The sequence below is a fragment of the Pogoniulus pusillus genome, chromosome 11, assembly GCF_015220805.1.
Source record: "Pogoniulus pusillus isolate bPogPus1 chromosome 11, bPogPus1.pri, whole genome shotgun sequence".
NCBI classification, from domain to species: domain Eukaryota; kingdom Metazoa; phylum Chordata; class Aves; order Piciformes; family Lybiidae; genus Pogoniulus; species Pogoniulus pusillus.
This window is the reverse complement of record NC_087274.1, coordinates 31,439,454-31,461,582: the sequence shown is the minus strand read 5'-3', so window position 1 is coordinate 31,461,582 and position 22,129 is coordinate 31,439,454. Positions and strand designations below refer to the sequence as shown.

The 22,129-nt window shown below is 45.9% G+C and overlaps 2 protein-coding genes across 2 annotated transcripts in view; one reads left to right on the top strand and one right to left on the bottom strand.

Moving 5' to 3' along the window:
- Positions 1 to 22,129, bottom strand: part of LOC135179633 (catenin alpha-2) — an 898,848-nt gene that overhangs the window by 316,268 nt on the left and 560,451 nt on the right. The window lies entirely within an intron of this gene.
- LRRTM1 (leucine rich repeat transmembrane neuronal 1) lies at positions 11,953 to 17,926 on the top strand. The gene has a single exon (XM_064151674.1). The coding sequence runs from the start codon at positions 12,012 to 12,014 to the stop codon at positions 13,575 to 13,577; it is 1,566 nt and encodes a 521-aa protein (XP_064007744.1). The 5' UTR covers positions 11,953 to 12,011; the 3' UTR covers positions 13,578 to 17,926.

The window sequence follows — 22,129 nt, the reverse complement described above, 5'->3', positions numbered from 1 at the left end:
ATCAGCCCCACCTGGCTACAGCCTCCCTTCAGGTAGTTGTAGACAGCAATGAGCTCTGCTCTGAGCCTCCTCATCTCCAGGCTGCACACCCCCAGCTCCCTCAGCCTCTCCTCACAGGGCTCTGCTCCAGGCCCCTCACCAGCTTTGTTGCCCTTCTCTGGACACCTTCCAGCACCTCAACATCTCTCTTGAATTGAGGAGCCCAGAACTGGACACAGCACTGCAGGGGTGGCCTGACCAGTGCTGAGCACAGGGGCAGAAGAACCTCCCTCGTCCTACTGGCCACACTGTTCCTGATGCAGGCCAGGATGCCACTGGCTGTGCTGCCCACCTGGGCACGCTGCTGCCTCATCTTCAGCCTACTATCTACCAGTATCCCCAGGACCCTCTCTGCCTGGCTGCTCTCAGCTACTCTGTCCCCAGCCTGTAGCACTGCTTGGAGTCTTTAGCACACTCAGACAACTACATTCAACTAAAACCAACCAAGAGTCAGGAAAGCGCATTTCAGGGACTACCACTGGATCTCACAGAATTAAATCAGCTGTTGAGCAGAGCTGCAGTTAAGATGATGCTCACAGCACTCACAAACCCACCCTTCCCCGCCCCAGCACATGAAACTCTTTGGTGTTGCCTTAATATTTTTACATTGCCCTGAAAGACAAAAATAAAAAGGAGAAAAAGAAAATAAAAATAGAAATAAATAAAGAACTGAACACTAAATAAATAAATAACTAAACAAAGGTCAGGCTGTTCTCTTTTTATAGAAGGCATGACTGTCTTTTGTTATGCCTTTTAGTATGTCCTTCTGAGACTCCTGACCCGTGGTTATTGCTCTTAGACGTTACATCAGTTGCAAATAATACGTAATGAAGCCATAAATATTTCAGGTAGTCAACAAACTGCCAGCTTTAAGTTTGCAGGGAAAAAAAAAATCATGATGACTCCTCTCTGAAATGTGAGTCCTCAACCTGGTTTCTGCCTTATTACCCCCACAGATGAGCTAATGATTCAGGTTCCCTCTCATCCCCCCCATAAAACGCAGTGAGCGAGCACCGTTTCAGCACATTTTAGCCTGCATTTTCCCTTCAGATTATGGATAGCATCAGAACAGAAGGATGGAAACATAAAAATCCTGCCTTCCCCATCTGCCAAAATATACCAAGAAGCACACAAAACTGAGAATAATACAGTCTGCCAAAGAGCTGATTGCCTGTTTGCTATAGGCGCCCTGCTGCAGGCCAACATCGATTTCCATGACTACACAACCTAGCTCGTATTGGTCAGGTCTCCAGTAAAATTATAGAATCTTAGAATGGTCTAGGTGGGAAGGAAACTCAAGGATCATCCAGCTCAAACTCCCTGCTGAAATCATAGAATCATAGAATGGTCTAGGTGGGAGGGAAACTCAAGCATCATCCAGCTCAAACTCCCTGCTGAAATCACAAAATCATAGAATAGTCTAGGTGGGAAGGAAGCTCAAGGATCATCCAGCTCAAACTCCCTGCTGAAATCATAGAATGGTTTAGGTGGGAAGGTAGCTCAAGGATCATCCAGCTCCAACCCCCTGCTGAAATCATAGAATGGTTTAGGTGGGAAGGAACCTCAAGCATCATCCAGCTCCAACTCCCTGCTGAAATCACAGAATCATAGAATAGTCTAGGTGGGAAGGAAGCTCAAGGATCATCCAGCTCCAACCCCCTGCCAAAATCACAGAATGATAGAATCATAGAATGGTCTAGGTGGGAAGGAAGCTCAAGGATCATCCAGCTCCATCTCCCTGATGAAATCCTAGAATCATAGAATAGTCTAGGTGGGAAGGAAGCTCAAGGATCATCCAGCTCCAACCCCCTGCCAAAATCATAGAATCTTAGAATAGTCTAGGTGGGAAGGAAGCTCAAGCATCATTGAGCTCCAACCCCTTGCCAAAATCACAGAATGATAGAATGATAGAATGGTCTAGGTGGGAGGGAAGCTCAAGCATCATCTAGCTCCAACCCCCTGCCAAAATCACAGAATGATAGAATCATAGAACGGTCTAGGTAGGAAGGAAGCTCAAGGATCATCCAGCTCCAACTCCCGGATGAAATCCTAGAATCATAGAATGGTCTAGGTGGGAAGGAAAGTCAAGGATCATCGAGCTCCAACCCCCTGCCAAAATCACAGAATCATAGAATCAAAGAATGGTCTAGGTGGGAAGGAAGCTCAAGGATCATCCAGCTCCAATCCCCTGCTGAAATCATAGAATGGTTTAGGTGGGAAGGAACCTCAAGCATCATCCAGCTCCAACTCCCTGCTGAAATCACAGAATCCTAGAATCATAGAATGGTCTAGGTGGGAAGGAAGTTCAGTGATCATCCAGCTTCAACCCCCTGCCAAAATCATAGAATCTTAGAATAGTCTAGGTGGGAAGGAAGCTCAAGCATCATTGAGCTCCAACCCCTTGCCAAAATCACACAATGATAGAATGATAGAATGGTCTAGGTGGGAAGGAAGCTCAAGCATCATTGAGCTCCAACCCCTTGCCAAAATCACAGAATGATAGAATCATAGAATGGTCTAGGTGGGAAGGAAGCTCAAGCATCATCCAGCTCCAATCCCCTGCCAAAATCCTAGAATCATAGAATGGTCTAGGTGGGAAGGAAGCTCAAGGATCACCCAGCTTCAATCCCCTACCGAAATCACAGAATCATAGAATGATAGAATCACAGAATGGTCTAGGTGGGAAGGAAGCTCAAGCATCATCCAGCTCCAATCCCCTGCCAAAATCCTAGAATCATAGAATGGTCTAGGTGGGAAGGAAGCTCAAGGATCACCCAGCTTCAATCCCCTACCGAAATCACAGAATCATAGAATGATAGAATCATAGAATGGTCTAGGTGGGAAGGAACCTCCAGGACCATCCAGCTCCAACCCCCTGCCATAGGGAGACACACCTCCTACTAGAACAGGTTGCTCAAGGCGTTGTCCAACCTGGCCTTAAACACCTTCAGGGAGGGAGCAGCCACAACCTCCCTGGGCAATCCAGTCCAGTGTCTCACCACCCTCCCTGGAAAGAACTTCCTCCTAACACCCAGTCTAAATCTCCCCTCTACCAGTTTAAATCCATTACCCCTCATCCTTTCATTACAAGACCTTGTCAATAGTCCCTCCCCAGCCTTCCTGTAGGCCCCTTTCAGATACTGTAAGGCTACTACAAGGTCTCCTTGAATCCTTCTCTTCTCCAGATTGAAGAGCCCAAACTCTCATAGTTGGAGTTTTGACCTATCAACACTTTAGACCACATCATATCCAGGTAACCTTATCCAAAAAAGCAGAGCTCTCCCTGCAAAACTCCCTTTGGAGTCAACTGAAACAGCACAGTCTGTAATGGAAGGGGAATTCAGCAAAAAAAAAAAGTCTTGATTTGATTTCCAAGCACCAGTTCAGCACCAACTTTACCACCGACCTCTGTTTCTTGCAATAATGTATCTACAAAGCAGCAGTGTAAGATTTGTTCTCTTTTCCAACTGTGCTTTCAAATGCATTTGGAAAGGAGCAAAAGAAAGGGATTAAGAAGGACCAATTGTCTAGGACTGAGAACAGATTTTTTTTGCTCTGGGAAAATCTTCCAAGAACAGTTCAAGCATTTGTAAAGAAAGACTTTCCAGGAGCCTGCCAAGAACAGCTTTTAATTGTTCATCCCAGCTTTTAAGAACTGATTTAATAAACTCTTCTCAATTCTTTCTTCTTCCAGGACCTGGAAAGTCTGAAGCGTTTAGAGCCACTAAAGTTACGTGGTTGATGAAAAGAGTGAGCTGCTTGGCATCAAGAAGGCTACCCCAGCATTACACAAAGGGCTTCTCTACAGCAGGAGGTTATTGACATAGTTATGGCTTTATCCCCAGGTGGGACCAGTCAGCTTTCTGAGCACCACAACTTATTCTGGAGAAGGACACAAAGTGGAAAGACATCATGGACACATGATGGGTTCTTCACAGAGAGAGTGATTGGCATTGGAATGGGCTGCCCAGGGAGGTGGTGGAGTCGCCGTGCCTGGAGGTGTTCAAGCAAAGCCTGGATGAGGCACTTAGTGCCGTGGCAGACTGGCTAGGGTTGGGTGCTAGGTTGGACTGGATGATCTTGGAGGTCTCTTCCAACCTGGCTGATTCTATGATAACCCTAAACAAGCCTAATTTGGCTAGAGAGGAGATTTTTCAGTCTTAGTGAAGCCTGCTCTTCTGTCACTTTGTGTTGTGTTCATGGTTGCACCATCATCCAGCCCCTCAGAGGTTTGATGAATCTGAGTTGAGCTCCCAAGATCAATCAACCAACAGGAGATGCATCGTGGATGGCATAATTAGCCATCTTGAGTTAGCTACATCCACGTCAGAACAGAACTCTTTCAGTTAAAAAAGAGCCTTACAACATAAATAAAAGACCACTTAGCACTAAAGTTGATTCTAAAATAATCCTTACAGATGACCTACCCACAGCAGAATATGGCAAGAAGCTGTGTTCAGGTGCATGGATAAGCTGAAGTCCTCTTTGCTCTTAAGCTAATCAGAAAACAATTGCAGTTTATTTGCTGGCACCTCTATAAATGCTTGGGAAGATCTTGAGATGGACCTTTCTGTGGAGTGTCTAGCTTAGCATTTCTGAAGGTGGAACTAATTGATTGCCCATTAAATATGGCTGAGTAAAATCTTTCCAGTTGCTGATCGCTGCATTCTTCTTGTGCTTCCTTCAAGACTTCCCAAGACACTTTTAAAGACACAAATTAGCAAGAGCTAATTGAAAACCAAGGTTTGCATTTCCAATTTCCCTATAAACCAGGAGCACAAACAACCCAGTAACCAGACTGTAACACACCAGTCACTGCTTAACCAGGAAGCTAGGTGATCTTGGGACAGCAATGTGCCCTTGGGGCCAAGAGAGGCAATGGCATCCTCGGGGGCATCAAGGAAAGTGTGGTCAGCAGGTGTAGAGAGGTTCTTCTCCCTTTCTGCTCTGCCCTGGTGAGACCATGCCTGGAACACTGTCCAATTTTGGGCTCCCCAGATCAGGAGAGACAGGGACCTGATGGAAAGAGTCAAGTGGAGAGCCACGAGGATGACTGGAGGACATCTCCCCTATGGAGAGAGACTGAGAGCCCTGAGGCTGTTCAGTCTGGAGAAGAGAAGACTGAGAGGAGATCTGAGCAATGTGTACAAATATCTGAGGGGTGGGGGTCAAGTGTCTGGGGCCAAGATCTTTACAGTGGTCAGCAGCAACAAGCCAAGGAGCAACAGCTACAAATCAGAAGAGAGAAGGTTTCAACTCAACATGAGGAGAAACTTCTTTACAGTGAGGGTGACAGAGCCCTGGAGAGAGGTTGTAGAATCTCCTCTGGAGACTCTGAAACCCACCTGGATGCATTCCTGTGCAGACTACCCAGGGTGATCCTGCCTTGGCAGGGAGGTTGGACTCAATCTCTGGAGGTCCCTTCCAACCTCGAAGGTTCTGTGATTCTGTGATCTTCAGCAATGCCTTGCTTAATTTCCAAGGAACTATCCAAAAATGATTGGTTTAGTTTTCCCATTACACCTGGACATTCAGAACCAGTAACACTGTCCAGAGTTCTGAGAACACGTCCAGAGATCCACAGGTAATGTTATTTCACAGCTAGTTAAAGGAGTCAGTAACCCTGCAGCTTATCCAAGCAGTCTACCAGTAATGAATGCAGAAGACACTGACAGATTCACCTAAAACTTGCCATTCCCACACCACATTGCCAATTCCCCACTCATGTCACAGTATCACAGTATCACCAAGGTTGGAAGAGACCTCACAGATCATCAAGTCCAACCCTTTACCACAGAGCTCAAGGCCAGACCATGGCACCAAGTGCCACGTCCAGTCCTGCCTTGAACAGCTCCAGGGACGGCGACTCCACCACCTCCCTGGGCAGCCCATTCCAGTGTCCAATGACTCTCTCAGGGAAGAACTTTCTCCTCACCTCCAGCCTAAATCTCCCCTGGCACAGCCTGAGGCTGTGTCCTCTCCTTCTGGTGCTGGCCACCTGAGAGAAGAGAGCAACCTCCTCCTGGCCACAACCTCCCCTCAGGTAGTTCACAGTATCACAGTATCACAGTATCATCAGGGTTGGAAGAGACCTCACAGATCATCAAGTCCAACCCTGTGGAAGACAGCAATAAGGTCTCCCCTGAGCCTCCTCTTCTCCAGGCTAACCAATCCCAGCTCCCTCAGCCTCTCCTCGTAGGGCTGTGCTCAAGGCCTCTCCCCAGCCTCGTTGCCCTTCTCTGGACACGCTCAAGCATCTCAATGTCCCTCCTGAACTGGGGGGCCCAGAACTGAACACAGCACTCAAGGTGTGGTCTAACCAGTGCAGAGTACAGGGGCAGAATGACCTCCCTGCTCCTGCTGGCCACACCATTCCTGATGCAGGCCAGGATGCCACTGGCTCTCTTGGCCACCTGGGCACACTGCTGGCTCATGAGAGTACATAACCACCTGCTGCTGAACACGGCTGACGATGGGAGTGGAGCGACTGCCACGAGGGAGAAAAGTGTTTATGGCCTCGTCAAACCCAGCAATATGATTTGCATAAGAATATCTATTATTTAAAAAGCAGTAACAAATCCAATGTGCCTGTTCTGCACTGCAGTCATTTCATGGTAGGAATCATGATTGCCTTGACATCTTGAATCTCCAGAAGACTTTGCTAACGTGATGCGTTTTTATGTGCGCCGAAAGAGACATCTGACATAGATGATGGACTCCTTATCAGATGAAGCCCCAAATCCTGTATAGAAGGACCAGCTGGCCAAATGCCAAGGATGACTGAGATATAAATGCTAGAGAAAGAAGAGTTTTAATTTGCTTTACTTCAAGCCACATCTTTTTTTTTTTTCCCCTGCCCTTTGCTGCTTTTAAATGTTTCCTTTATACAAAATGCCATGGTTCAGCGCACTTGAAAATTAAAGACTACCAGGTAAGATCAAGCTTTGAGTCTGTCCATTCAGGAAAGGAAATTAAAATCACCCCTAAAAAGCCCCACATTTTATTATACTGATAGAAACCACACAGAAAATACCAGAAAGAAGACAAAATACTCAATCTTTAATGGACTGTTTTGTCTTACTGCATTTTGCTGGTTAATTAATTAAGAGATGAATACAGGCATGGTTAGAAATGAGTGGTCAGAGCCTGATCTTGTTCTCTCTGTCCCAACCCCAACTGGATGGCATAGGTTAAATATGCAGGCACAGAGATCAATGCCAGTCAATGCAAGGAACTGGTAAGAACAAAATGATTTTGAGGCTGATTAACTATATGACATTAGGGCAACAAGGCTGGTGAAGGGCCTGGAACACAAACCCTGTGAGGAGAGGCTGAGGGAGCTGGGGGGTGTGCAGCCTGCAGAAGAGGAGGCTCAGGGCAGAGCTCATTGCTGTCTGCAGCTGCCTGAAGGGAGGCTGTAGCCAGGTGGGGGTTGGGCTCTTCTGCCAGGCAAGCAGCAACAGAAGAAGAGGACGTAGCCTCAAGTTGTGCCAGGGGAGGTCTAGGCTGGATGTTGTTAGGAAGTTCCTGGCAGAGAGAGTGATTGGCATTGGAATGGGCTGCCCAGGGAGGTGGTGGAGTTGCCATGCCTGAAAAGCCTGGCTGGGGCACTTGGTGCCATGGTCTGGTTGGCTGGATAGGGCTGGGTGCTAGGTTGGGCTGGATGATCTTGGAGCTCTCTCCCAACCTGCTTGATTCTACGATTAACATTAAAAATGCACAAACAGGTTGCAAAATGCTTTGCCTTCTCAATCCGAACAGCTCTGACAATCACTGCAGGGTGCTGCCAGTCAACTCCACTTGTCATGACTCCAAGAATTCAATTCCCAGCTAAACTTGGTAAAACTTCACTCACGTTGCTCTTCTGTAACCTACTTTCCCCTGATTTCATCAGTCTCCCTCCAACACACACGCAAGCTTGGTTGGTGCTTTGCACAATGTTTGATAATAGCACATTTAATAAAGCTCGTTTAAATGCGCTAATTTATAGAGATTTGCCAGAGGCTTTGAAACTTCAGGGGGAAAAAAAATGTGCAAATTTAACAGTTTGGCTGTGATAACAGCTCAGAGAGTGGAAATTAAGCCCTCTGCATTACAATCATGTCCAAAAGTGGATGCCTGGTTTGACTGCCGAAGAAGTACACCGCAACAATATCGAAGGAAAGCAAACTGACCCAAGACAAAACGGAACCAGCCAAGTTTGTCTAGCTGGGTCCACAGCTCTTGAATTTGGTCAATGCTCTGCCTCAACATTGCAGCCTCAAACATGCATTGAGGTCTTTCATTTATAGAACTACCTGCATTCCTCTTCACAAACAAGTTTTGGAGAGAAAAAAAACCCAGAGTCTGTCATGCAGTAGATCTCTGGCAGAGCTGAGAGACTGTGTGCTCAGGGCCATTAATTCTGCATCCCTCACACCAGTTGTCAGTCTTCCAGCTCATGCTATATGGGTTTGCTGCTGTCTGCTCTAATTTCTACCTCTGGAAATCAAATGCTAATAGATTATATTCCAGTGTGGCAACGGTAGATTGGTTAGGATGCCAGCTGCACGGCAGGTGATAGCAAGAAGCAGCAGAGGAAAAACAGCGTTCAGCTCTTCACAGTGATGCATCAAGGAGTTTCACCTCTACTAGAGGAATTCTTCACGTTCTACATAGCATTTAGATGGTAACCAAGTGATCACTATCATCTGAATTGCAGAAAATGGCAGTTTCCCCTGAAGATATCCTTACAATTTTTAGGGCCACTGCTGCAGATCTCTCAAATTGCTCTACAGAAGAAGGCATTAAGACCTCCTCCATAAAGGCTTGTAGGGCTGCAGTCTTTTAAAGGACACAGCCTTATTGCTTTGAAGCTTTTTTTCCCCCAGTATCTGTAAAGTTCAAATCAATGTTTTTAATTCTCCCCCCCCCCCCGCTAAGTGCATAAAATATTCAGAAATTCAATCTGGAATATATTTTTTGATAAGTTTTGTTGGCTTTTAGGTTTTTTTTTTCAGTCTCTTCTGCTTGAATGCTCTTCCTCCTGGTTGTCTCTACTTTCCTTACTGAAAAAAACACAGAATTAAGGTGTGCTGCAACCAGTGGACACTGGCATAAACAGCCTCCTTTGAATAAACCAGCACGGTTTGGGGAGAGGAAGCACACATTCAGCTTTCCTGCCTGCATTCCAAATCATGGGAGAGGTTCATATACTACGAAAGCATCACAGTTTTGCTTTGGAGACCACTGAAAACGCAAGGGCTGTGAATAGCTGCAAAAACATAACCGAACCGGGAGCACAAAAGCACATTGATTGCCAGGTTTTGAACCCACAAAGTGTTTTAACATCTGTAATTTATTTAGGACTTGGTTCTTGGCAAATACATTTGTAATGAATCCCCTGTTGTGCGTTTTCACGCACGAGAGGCTCAAGTTTTGCAGGACTTCTGTACCACAACTTGCACTGCATCAAATCCCTGCATCCCTCGATCGCTACCAGCAGACACTCGCAGCAGCCAGCCACGCTCGGGGACAACCACCAGCTCCAGGATTCCCCAGCTCTGCAAGCAGACACTTCAAAATGAAGATTGATTTCTTTTTTTTTATGAAGGAGGGGGGGTGGTGGTGGTGGCATTTTCATTTAACAAAAATAATGTGGTTGTGGAAAATAAAAGAAAGTAAATAGAACAGTTTTGCCCTGCCTTCAGCGTTCCATGAGCGAGGCTGGCTGAAAACCAGCAGCATCTCCTGCAATACTTGCATTTCCCTGGGAAACTTCTTCATGTGGAATCGTGAGCTGTCAGCTCAGATCTCCTCCACCAGCACACAGGCTTGAGCCTCTCTTTCCTAACGGGAAAAGATGGCCAGTGTTTTCCTGACAGAAGCAACCTATCTTTTCCAGTCAGGAAGAAAAAATGACAGAGAGAGGGAGCGAGTTCACTGTCAATGCACTTCCCAGCGGTAACGAGGGCTGCAAATTACCAGGCAAGGAGTTTTTTTTTGTTTCATTTTTTGGTGCACAGAACAAAACCCAGCACAATCTGCAAGAACTTATTAACTAACCAGGCTTTAAACACCACCCCTACCTCTCCTCCTTCCTTTTATTCCCCTCCCCACACCCCCCCCACCCCCCTTTTTGCGTGCTGCTGCCATGATCAGAGTAACCTATAGATTGATCTTAATTCCAAAGCACAGTAATCTGTATGCTGCAAGAATTCCAGTTGTGTGTGTGCTGTAGCGTAAGCTGCAAGGGAAGAAAGGGGGGGGAATAAATAGCCAAGCCAAGCCAAGCCTGTGCTGAACACACACCAAATATGCAGGATGGAAACAGACCAAATGTAATTAAAGCTTCTATGAAAGCAGACATTCCTATTTGCAGAGCCCCAGCCTGCATTTCTATGAGAAAGAAGGCACAGAATTCCAAATCATGCTCTGTTTAGATAATGTCAGAAGAAAAACACATTCCCCCACCCCCCCCCCCCACACACACATACACACACCCCACAGACACACGCAGACTCCCCCTCCCCAAGACTCCGCAAAGCAAATCTCATCATCGGAATTAGAGAGCAGAAGCGATCCAAAGATCCCGGGTTACAGACGCCTCTCCGAACCAAGACACCGAGGCTGGCCCCTCTCCCGGCTACTAGTTTATAGGTTCAGACTTCAGAACAAAAGCAAAAGAGAAGAAACCAAATGATCATAAGCCTTAAAAATCAAGGATCCTAATGGCCAAGCTCGCTCCTCAGCACTGCTCTCGCCGTGCCTGCGTGCCCGCTTGAGAAATGGCGAGATGGGCTGAAAGTATTTTCCATTTCATCAGAGAGCATCTATCTATTACTTTCCCAGCTCGCTCCAATGTTGGTTTTATGCCCACCCCTTTTCAATCTGCCCATGTCTGAGATGCACAGTGCAGGCGTACAATCCTGAGCAGCTTACGACACTCAGTGAACACTAGGTGCCTCTGCATGCTCTAGCAACACACTGCTCAGCTGAAGGGAAGGGATTCTTGCTGTCTCTCTCTGCTCTAAGCATCACCTAACAAGCAAAGCGAACAAAGAATGGGAAATAAAGCTACCCTTAGCCGGTCAGTGAATGAATGGTAATCTTTGCGTGGAGTAAAGGGTGTGCCGGTCAATGGTCGTTGCAAATGACGGACATTAAACAGATTGACAAATCCTGTGGAGTCGTTAGTAAAGAGTTTGGAGTTTTTTTCACGCCACAGTGTTAACTGCAGAGAAAAAGGACAGAGGGAGAAGGAGAAGATCAAGCTCATGTACATAGTTCTGAAACTTGCAGGTCCTAGGAGTCAGCTCAAAAGCTAGCTGGACAAGCCTTTGGCTCTTTGAGCAGAAGCGAAGTGAGACATTGTGAGCTTGCCAGCCTCGCACAACATTGAAATGGACTGAATTTGTAGCACAGAGGGGTCTTTTTTAGCTCTGCATATAATTAGTCCAAACACAAAGGAAGCAACTGAATGGAGGTTGTCACTCTCTGGAAAAGGGTGGGTAAGACACTTTTTAATTAAATTCTTTCATGAAGAAAGATTTTTTTTTTCCTCCTCTCTCTCTCTCTCTCTCTTTTTCTCTCTCTCTCTCTTTTTTTTCCTCCTTTGCTGCAGCATTCATTTAACATGAACAAAATCACTGTCGTTTTACCTTTGAATGTCTGTGAACTTTAATGCTGCACAGCTCCTGCATGCTGTAAAGTGAAATATTTGCCTCTGTGTTTGTTCTGTTTTGCTGCTTTGCTTTGGTTTTCTGCCTTTGTTGCATTGGTTTGCTCGGTCATTGGGTTTCGGTTGGGTTTGGGGGGGTTGGTTTTGGTTTTTTTTTTGGTTGCTTGGGGGGGTTTTGGTTTGGTTTTGGTTTGATTTTTTTTCCACTTCCCCCCCCCACCCCCCACCCTCCACCCTCCCAATAAAAAATATGATGTAGAATTTGCAAAGGTTCAATGGACATTCTCAAGCAAATTTGGAAATATTCTTGCTAATGGATTTCCTTCTTATCGGTCTCTGTTTAAACTGGCTGCTGAGGAAGCCCCCGGGGTTGATTTTGTGTACGCTGGGTATCTGCTCTAAAATGCTTCCAGCCGTGAGTAGTGGGTGTCCACAGCTCTGCCGCTGCGAGGGCAGGCTTTTGTACTGTGAATCACTGAATCTCACAGAGATGCCTCACAACCTGTCGGGCATGATGGGCTTGTCTCTGCGGTACAACAGCCTTTCAGAGCTGCATGATGGACAGTTCACAGGGTTAATGCAGCTCACGTGGCTCTATCTGGATCACAATCACATTTGCTCAGTGGAGGGGAATGCCTTTCAAAAACTGCGGCGAGTTAAAGAGCTCACCCTGAGTTCCAACAAAATCACCCAACTGCCCAACACCACTTTCCGACCCATGCCCAACCTGCGCAGTGTGGATTTATCGTACAACAACCTGCAGTCTCTGGAGCCTGACCTGTTCCACGGGCTGAGGAAACTGACAACTTTGCACATGCGGTCGAACGCCATCAAGTTTGTGCCCGTGAGAATCTTCCAGGACTGCCGCAGCCTCAAGTTTCTAGACATAGGATACAATCAGTTAAAGAGCCTGGCTCGAAACTCTTTTGCGGGCTTGTTCAAACTCACTGAGCTGCACCTCGAGCACAATGACTTGGTGAAGGTGAATTTAGCCCATTTTCCCAGGCTCATCTCCCTGCACTCCCTCTGCTTGCGAAGGAATAAAGTTACCATCGTGGTAAACACTTTGGACTGGATATGGCAACTCGAGAAAATGGATCTCTCCGGCAACGAAATCGAGTACATCGAACCTCACGTCTTCGAAAGCGTACCTCACCTCAAGTCCCTGCAGCTGGATTCCAACCGCCTGACCTACATCGACTCCCGAGTCCTGGACTCCTGGAAGTCCCTCACGAGCATCAGCCTCTCTGCCAACGCCTGGGACTGCAGCCGCAACGTCTGCGCCCTGGCCTCCTGGCTGAGCAACTTCAAGGGGCGCTACGACAGCAACCTGCTCTGTGCCACCCCCGAGTACGCGCAGGGCGAGGACGTGTTGGACGCGGTGTACGCCTTTCACTTGTGCGAGGACGAGGTGGACCCCACCAGCGCCAACACCTTCTCCCCAGTAACGAATAACAGCGAGCAGACCTTCAGCTACGGCTCTGCCACCGCCACCTACGACGTGCAGGACGGCGACGGCGACCCCACCACCTATGCCATAACCGTCACCATGCCGGGCGAGAACTCGGAGAACGCCGTTCAGATTCACAAGGTGGTGACGGGGACCATGGCACTCATTTTTTCCTTCCTCATCGTGGTTTTAGTGTTGTATGTCTCCTGGAAGTGCTTTCCAGCCAGCTTGAGGCATCTAAGACAGTGCTTTGTAACACAGCGCCGAAAGCAGAAGCAGAAACAGACCATGCATCAAATGGCTGCCATGTCAGCCCAGGAGTATTATGTTGATTACAAACCCAACCACATTGAGGGAGCCCTGGTGATCATTAATGAGTATGGATCTTGTTCCTGTCACCAGCAGCCAGCGAGGGAATGCGAGGTGTGATTTTCCTCGGGGATTTAAACAGTGTGCAACCAAATATCAGCGTGCAGGCAGACAGTGGCACGGGGAGGGGAGGTTGGGAGGGAGGGAGGGGGTGGTGTTGCTGGGCATTGCTGGTGGTTTCTGACACGCTCCTCTGCCGAAATTGTTAAGAGGGACTGTCCAAAAGACTTGATATTTTAGCTTTATCGTGTCTTAAAAAACCTTCAGGACAGTCAATCTTAAGATTTCATCTGCTAATACTCCCTTCGAAGATCTGTCAATATTCAGGAATCTCGAGAGTGTAAAACAAATCAAAACAAAAGGATAAAAAAAAAAAAGAAAAAGGAAAAAAAAAAAGCTACCAATTATTGACCTTTTGTAAACTAAGAAAACTGTTTAAAATAATAATAAAACCAACAAAAAAAAAATAGCATTTACAGTTTTTACAGACTGGTGTACGTTACCTGAACTGTTCCCTGTACACAAAATGCAACAGTTTCACCTCTCCCTTTTCGTTTAGTTCATTTCACTTGATTTTCCCAACCCCCCCCTCCCTTCTCCTCTTCGTATTGAGTGTTGAAATGAAAGCCTAGGAGCAAAGAAGCCCTGTAAAATAAGAAAGGTTAAGCTTTTAACTCAACCAGATGGCTTCACATTGTAACTACTACACGTTCTCACGCCAGTCATGGGGCTGAAGATACGAAGCATGGCACTGGAAATAGACATTTTTTTTTTGGTTGCTGTTGTTGTTGTTGATGTGCTGCCTGTAAGTGGATGTCAGTACAAGGAGCTTGTGCCCCTCAGAAAGGTTCAAAGTTTTGACAGTGTCCCTGGGACAGGGTGTCTGAGGATGTCTGAGTACAGCTCGCTTGGTAGCTGCTGTGAGATCCATACGAACTGCATCATTGGCCCTAAAAGTGTTTTGTAGCCAAATTGATCCTATGGCAAAGTCTGCCCTGAAAAGGAAAGCGAACAAGTAACAAACCCCAAACACTGCCAAAATGTCTTTAACATTAAAAATAATTTAGGAAAGAAAGATGAAGCCCTCTAGAGGTAGGGGCTTTTGACTAGATTTGCCCACTTTTCTGCTTGCTTTCAGATATGCCCAGAGCAGAGAAACCCTTTCTCTGTGCACTCTGGTGCCACAGTGAATGGAGAAGGGCAAAAGCTGTCTGGTTCTCAGTGGTGAAACTTGGGTGTCCCTCAAGAGTAAAACCTCAGCTGTGATACTGGCAGAGCAAGACACAGAGTTATTAGAGAGTACTTCTGGGTCCCAGAGTCTAGCAGGGCCTGTCTCGTGCCCTTCATTTTCACCAGCAGCCTTCACTAGCAACCCTGAAACCTCTGCAGAGGCTGAGAGCAGAGGAGCCCTCCTTACTAAGCACTGATCAGTGGAACTGCTGGCTACAGGCAGCCGTTTAATAATGTAAGCTCACACAGCTGCTCTGCTGGACTGCCCTTAAAGAAAGGCTTCCTTGCCTTGTACATTGGAGGTTTCATTCCAGTATGTGAGCAACCTACTTGCTTGATCTTCTCCAAGAACTCCTCTCACGCCAGTGAAGATGAGGTAGCATTACAACATCAGGCAGAGCATCTCACCATTTCCTTCAGCTGGCATTAGATGGTAATGAAATGTTACAGGTAATGAATTGGGAAACATGCCTGTGCTTTGGACTTGCTTCTCTAGCCTTAGGTTACCACCAGCAGAGGCAAAAAACCTCTCAAACCTAACACATATTTCAATTCACCACAAGGGCTTTTTCTTACAGCATCCAAGTGCCACCTACTCTAAAGCAGGCTCACACAGCAGAAAACAGGCAGAGAACAAACCATTTCCTTCCCTGCACGGCAGGTTTTAGCTATTCATTTTGAATGCAAGGAGTGAATTTTGTATTTTGGTCTGCCTGACACTATTTTGCAAAGGTCAGAACTTATTTTTCCTCTATTTGGTACATCTCATCCTGTTTAATATTAAAGATGACAACAGCCTCTTAATCAAAATGGTTATTTAGTGAGGCAACAATGCAATCTGTGAAAGCGCTGAGATGATTTTGCATAGAAAATGAAAATTAAATCAGCTGGTTTTGTTGGTTTGTTGGGGTTATTTTTTTTCCCCTTTTACTAAAGCCACTGAAAACTCAGCCACAGTTTTGCAACAAGCTAGGACTGCACAAAGCAGGCTTTTAAGCAAACACACATGTCTCTGTCTGTGCCTCAAACCCACAAAACTCCCAAGCGACCTGAGCGTTTGAGTGCCCACGGAGGAACCTAGCAGTAGGTCCACAGCCTCTTTGTCTCCTTGGGTGCCTGTTCTAAGAGAAAATACTTTCTGCCATGCTAACTGAAGGCCAGCCTGGATGTGGTTTTCCCCCATTAAACTGTTCTCTGGACTCAAACGAGGGGATTAAAGCGTGGAGCATGGGCTCTGACTTTGGACTACGTTGGGTGTTCCTCAAATCAACACGCAGCCCTGAAGGATTAATTACAGCCAGATGTCAGCAAGCTTCCAAAAAACCAACCCAGACTGTTAAATTCCTGTCTGCTTCTGGTAAATAATAATAATGCTAATAATAAAATCTATGACTGACTTTATTTCTGTAGTGCCCCCCCCCCTCCCCGTTGCTCTAAGGGAACGGATTAGTGCAGCCATGGTTTTGCCCTCTCCATCTGAAGCCAGACTGCTATTGACAAACAATCATCCCAGCAGTTGGGTTGCAATGTATTTTTAGCATCTTTCTGGGCTGTATGTGAGGCACACCAGCGACTTGCACCCCTCTGGAAGGATTCCTGCTGTTTATTGGTGTTAGCAACCTCCAGCAACGTTTGCATAGATGTGAGCAATTCTGCCCGTGGAATTTATCCACCTCTGTGCTTCATGCATCTTGCACTGACAGCTCCAGCAAGCTTGAACAGAACATTTTTCTTTAAAGGTGCAGTGGTTTCCTAAGTGAGAGCTGATTTTGGTGTTGCCTGTTGCCATTTCTCCTGAAGTGAGGTGATGACCACCAATGACTCGCCGCCCTTAGCAGGGTGATGGATTTGATCCTCCATACAGAGCACAGCACTCAGCCAACCTCAGAAAACTGCACATTTCCAAACCTCCAGGCAGAAATCTTTTCTGAGGGCAATATCTGCAGGAGGCAACCTCCTCAAGATCTCCAGAGAGTGTCTGGAGACCCTCTGAGTATTTACTGGTGGGAAGGGAGGTGTCACTGCCATTATGTGGCACGAAGGCACTCTGCAGGGCGCCCACATCTAGCCTGAGAGTTTACACAAGCAATATGTGGGTAATAAAGCAATGAAGGGGCATGGATTTAATCTCAATTCAGCTACCACAAATCCACTTCCTCATCCTGCTCCAGGCTGCTTGCATTGGTAGAGATGAGAGTTATTACAGCTGAACTGCATTTATAGCCACTGCAGGGACAGATTTTCCCTAAGTCTTTCCTCCAAATTTCATGTTCACTGACTGTCCAGAGATATCTCATTGCCTCTCTTCCCACGCCCTTGTTTTGGGCTCTGAAATGGCTCCAAATTCAAAAGGAAGGAGGAGGAAAACACCTAAAAATATGTGGGTTTTGGGGGGTTAGTTGTGACAGTTTGTTGCTTAGGAGATGCTCTGCTTGGGGAATATCAAGAGAAGGAACATCTCTTCAATATTCTCTTTTTAATGCTCCACTTTGACAGGACTAATCCACCCCCCCCCCCCCCCTTTTTTTTTTTTTCTTCCTTAATTTGGTAATGAATATTATTTTCTTCACATTTAAGTGACTTTTAACACACAAGACAGGGTGAAAGGCAGGTAAAAGAACCACCTTTTGTGAGGATGATTAACGCTACCTGTGTCAGAGATCTCTAATATGCAATTTCTTGCTGCTAACATCAATACACACTCACAGTGCACTCAGTGATGAAGGAACTGTTGCTGTGTATGATTTGAATGTATATAAGGGATGGATTCTTTTCCTTTCTGTCTTCTTTTTCCTTCCTTTCTGTACTACTTAGAGAAATTCTATGAAACCACAGAATCGATGCTCATGTACCACATTCTGTTTCTGGCCTGAATATATAAAGTACAAAGAAATTCTGTGTTAAAGATGCAGATTCCCTCCATTGCCACACTGCCTGAGCGCTGCTAGATGCTCTGTACCAGCCTGAAGATGCAGATCCATGCCTGGTTCATAACTGCCTTGCATTCGTGTGCCAGAGAGAGAGAGCATTAATGATACCTAAGGATATTTTTGTATGCTTTAATATATGCTGTATGTTTTTATGGCTAAGGCATTGAGGGGGCACTTGAAAAGAGCCCATTTGTTCATTTTCTTTGGTGCTGATAAAAAGCCCCTCATTTGCTTTTGAGATGGACTAAATTTGTTGCTTGTACGTGTCTCGTTCTGCATTGATAGCAAAAAGGACACTCTGAACACCCCTCCCCTTTCCCCCCAGCTTCTCCACTGGTATTGAGAGTGGAAAATGAGAAGAAGCATTTAATTAGATAGCTTATTTTTAGTGCTATTATAATAATAACAGTGATAATGATAAAAGAAATTAAGAGGAGACCAAAAAAAAAAAAGGAGAGAAAAGACTGGACTAAGGACAACGACATCAGGCTGGGACTGGATGCTTTTGCCTCTCCTTTTTTTTTAAGGTGGTAAATCTAAAGGACCAGCACAGATGAAAAACCAAGGCTGAGGGTGGGTGGAGGAAGCAGTTCTAAAATCTGTGCAAGCAGGGATGAAACAGCTTCTGGAAAGGAGGATACAACACTAAATAGCTTCACTGAGCAAGAAAGAGAAGAGAAAAGGAAAGGATGAGGAGATAGGGTGAAAGAAAGGGAAGATGAGAGCCAGCGCCAAGGCAAGGGGACCGCAGGGCACACGTGGAAAACGAGATTTCTCAGTGCCTTCAGCTCCTGTATTGACTCTGTGGCAAGGACAAGAGCAGAGAGCTTTGAGAACGATACCCACAGTCTCTCCCTCTTTCTCCCTGTCCTTTCAAGCTCCCAGCCACACTCACTTGCAGAGGGCCATCCCTTCCCAGACACGCAGGCACCCTCATCATTTCCTCTGCTCCCTCCCTCTTCCCTAGGAGCACAGTGTCCCCTCAGCCATCATGTTGTTTGCCTCTGCCACTTGGGGTTCTTTCACTTTTTTTTCTGTCTGGACTTCTTGGCCATCCTACCAGAGTTCATCACTGCCTTTCCAGAAAATCATTCTTTCCTATCCCAAACCTCTCTCTCTCTCTTTATTCTTATCTCCCCCCATCCCTTAAGAAACCCTCACCTACTGAGTTGAGTGATCTCAAGCTCTAGCAGATTCTCCTGCTGCTTATATCCACACTCATTCTCCCTCATATTCAGCTTTCATACTCACAGCTACTACAACAAACAGATGGGAGGTATTTTTTTTTCTGCTGTGTCAACTTATTATGCACCAAGGTTATGCTTTGCCTTGATCTGTCTCAGCCCAGCCTAATATTAAGCAGCTGAGAATATCTACAGGTCCTTTTTGCAAGCATGAAGTTGATTAGGAATGTAAGAAACGTCGGTGATTTAAAGATTAACCTTTGCTATAATTGCTGACATAAACCCAGAGCCATTAAGGGATTAGGGACAACTATTCAGAGTGCAATTTCTAAATAAATCAATCAATCCATCCCATTTTGAGCTCAGTAAAGACTTCCTAGACCAGCCAATGATTATCATCTTTTGGGTTTAGTTTTTTTTTCACAGCATGAAAAAAAAATAATAAACAGTGAAAGGAAAGGAGTAAGTAACCTCTGAAGTTATGTAGAGGAAAGGAAGGCTACAAAAATATTCCAGAAACCAAGCAACAAGCTTCTTGCTGGCAAGACGCAGCCTGTAATTGGGTGGGTGGCTGCGAAGATCCGAGCTGCATGCTGCAGAGCGCTGTGGTTTTATTGCAGCGCTGCCTGCTCCCAAGTGAAGAGATTCGCGATGAAATCTGTATTTCAGCGGGGAGGGGGCAATCGGGGGTGGGTTTTTTTTTTTGGGGGGGGTACGAAGCCCGCCTCACTCGTTGGCATCCAGCTACACATTTTTTCAGCCTTTAAAGCTATTAACTGTTGCGCTTTGCCTTTGCTTGGTGTGGGAGCGGAGAGAGGCAGGCGAAGGCAAAGGCTGCGCTGAAAGGAGTTTGGAGTTCAAAGTGCCCAGATTTGCATGACAAGAGATGAAATTCGGTGTAAAATAAACACCAGCTTTTCACCTTCCCTCCTCCTACCACCCCAAATCCAAACATGTCCATCACTGAGAGGGATACTTGGTGGAGGCTAAGGGATACTATTCCCCGTGCATGGCAAACAGCACACACTGCCCTGCTGCGGCTCTTTATTTTAAACCATTGCGCTGCTCTCATGTTCTTCACATCCTCACCAGACACAGTAACTACGCCAGAAAGATGTCTTTCAACACGGCTGCTATGGGAACATGACCAGTTCGGTTCCATTTCTGAGCTCACAAAGACTAAAGCCAAGATTTCCAGGGGTAATAGGTAAGTATAAAAATCTACATCATCACCCAATTACTGTTTTCTAGCACAGCAGACTGCTCTGACAGACAGGGGCAGACACTAAACCCACTCCTTCATCTAGTACAGATTTTATTCTGGCTGATTTTGAGTTGCATCTTTCTCCTTACAGCAAACCAGAGCAAGACAGCAAAGAGAGGACTAAAAAAAAAATGCATTTTCAGTGAAATCCAAGATTAAAAACCTCATGCTTGGACGTATCAGATTGATTTAAAAGCTCATCCAAGGAAGGCAGTGCAGTTTATCTAGACTAAATCTCTTGGAAGCAGCACACCTCTGAACCTCAGTGGTCACAAAAAGGTGTGAGCACACATCTTCCTCAGAGCTGGCAGACACAAACTGAAAAGAGGTTTCTGAGTATGCCTTGAAGTGTCTACTTGCCTGTTAATTTTTATCCATCCTTATCTGCTCTCCCATTTTTCATCCCCAGAACCTCACAGGCAAAATGAACAAAAAAGGATAGGGGGGAAGAGGAAGACTCTGCAAATGCCAAGCTAAGCTGCAAGAGCAGTCCATGGCTACTGAACTGCAGAGGTTTTGCTCTCTTTAACCACTGCCAGCCCTTTCAAACACAACTGCTACCAACCCTCTCTGCAAGCTGAGAGGCAAAGTGACCTCCTGGGAGTAAACCTGAATCTGTCTGTAGTTCAGAGCCTCCATTGCCAGTTAGGCTTGCTAAGAAGGACTAATAATTAATAAAGAATGTTAATAATAATGAGATAAACCACACAGGGATGATTTTTTTCCCCCTCTATTTTTCCCCCCCTTAAACTCGGCTCCATACTAAAGTTTATCTTGACAGAAAGAAATTCCTTCTTGGATCCAGCTTATTTCCCAGAGCAATCTTCAAACAGCAAACAGAAATTTGTGGCTGCTGTTAAAAGGTTTGCAATCCCCACGTTAAAGAGGCTACTGCTTGTCAGATGTTTACCTTAATTTCATGTAAATGTCACTCCACATTGGACATCCTCTGTTTCTTTACTGGCATCTGCAGCTGCCTCCATCTTCACAAGCCCTCCCTACACAAACAGCTCAGACCCCAGCGATGCTGTCAGATCAGATTCCCAAACAACAAGTGAATGTAATGAACTTCTTATGTAATTGCTGTAGACTAATGAAATTGAATGTGAATCCTATGGCCTGAAAAAAAAAAACAAACCACAAAGAAATAATGGAGACAATAAATAAGTGGAAAAAAACCTCCTCTGCCATACTCTCTATGGGGACAAAAAAAAAGCCACAAACAACAACAAAAAAAAACCCCAGCAACATTGCATGGGACAATGCTGGAGCTTGCAGAAGGTGGAGGGCATCAAGCACTGACTGCAGGGAAGGTGAACTACATGGGGTAGAGAATCATGGAGGCATAGAATGGATGGTTTTGGTTCAAGCACTGACTGCAGGAAGGTGAATTAACATGGGGTAGAGAATCGTGGAGGCATAGAATGGTTTTGGTTCAAGCACTGACTGAAGGAAGGAGAATTACATGGGGCAGAGAATCATGGAGGCATAGAATGGTTTCCAAGCACTGACTGAAGGAAGGTGAACTACATGGGGCAGAGACACATGGAGGCATAGAATGGTTTTGGTTCAAGCACTGACTGAAGGAAGGAGAATTACATGGGGCAGAGAATCATGGAGGCATAGAATGGTTTCCAAGCACTGACTGAAGGAAGGTGAACTACATGGGGCAGAGAATCATGGAGGCATAGAATGGTTTTGGTTCAAGCATGGACTGAAGGAAGGAGAATTACATGGGGCAGAGAATCATGGAGGCATAGAATGGTTTTGGTTCAAGCACTGACTGAAGGAAGGTGAACTACATGGGGCAGAGAATCATGGAGGCATAGAATGGTTTTGGTTCAAGCACTGACTGAAGGAAGGTGAACTACATGGGGCAGAGAATCATGGAGGCATAGAATGGTTTTGGTTCAAGCATGGACTGAAGGAAGGTGAATTACATGGGGCAGAGAATCGTGGAGGCATAGAATGGTTTTGGTTCAAGCACTGACTGAAGGAAGGTGA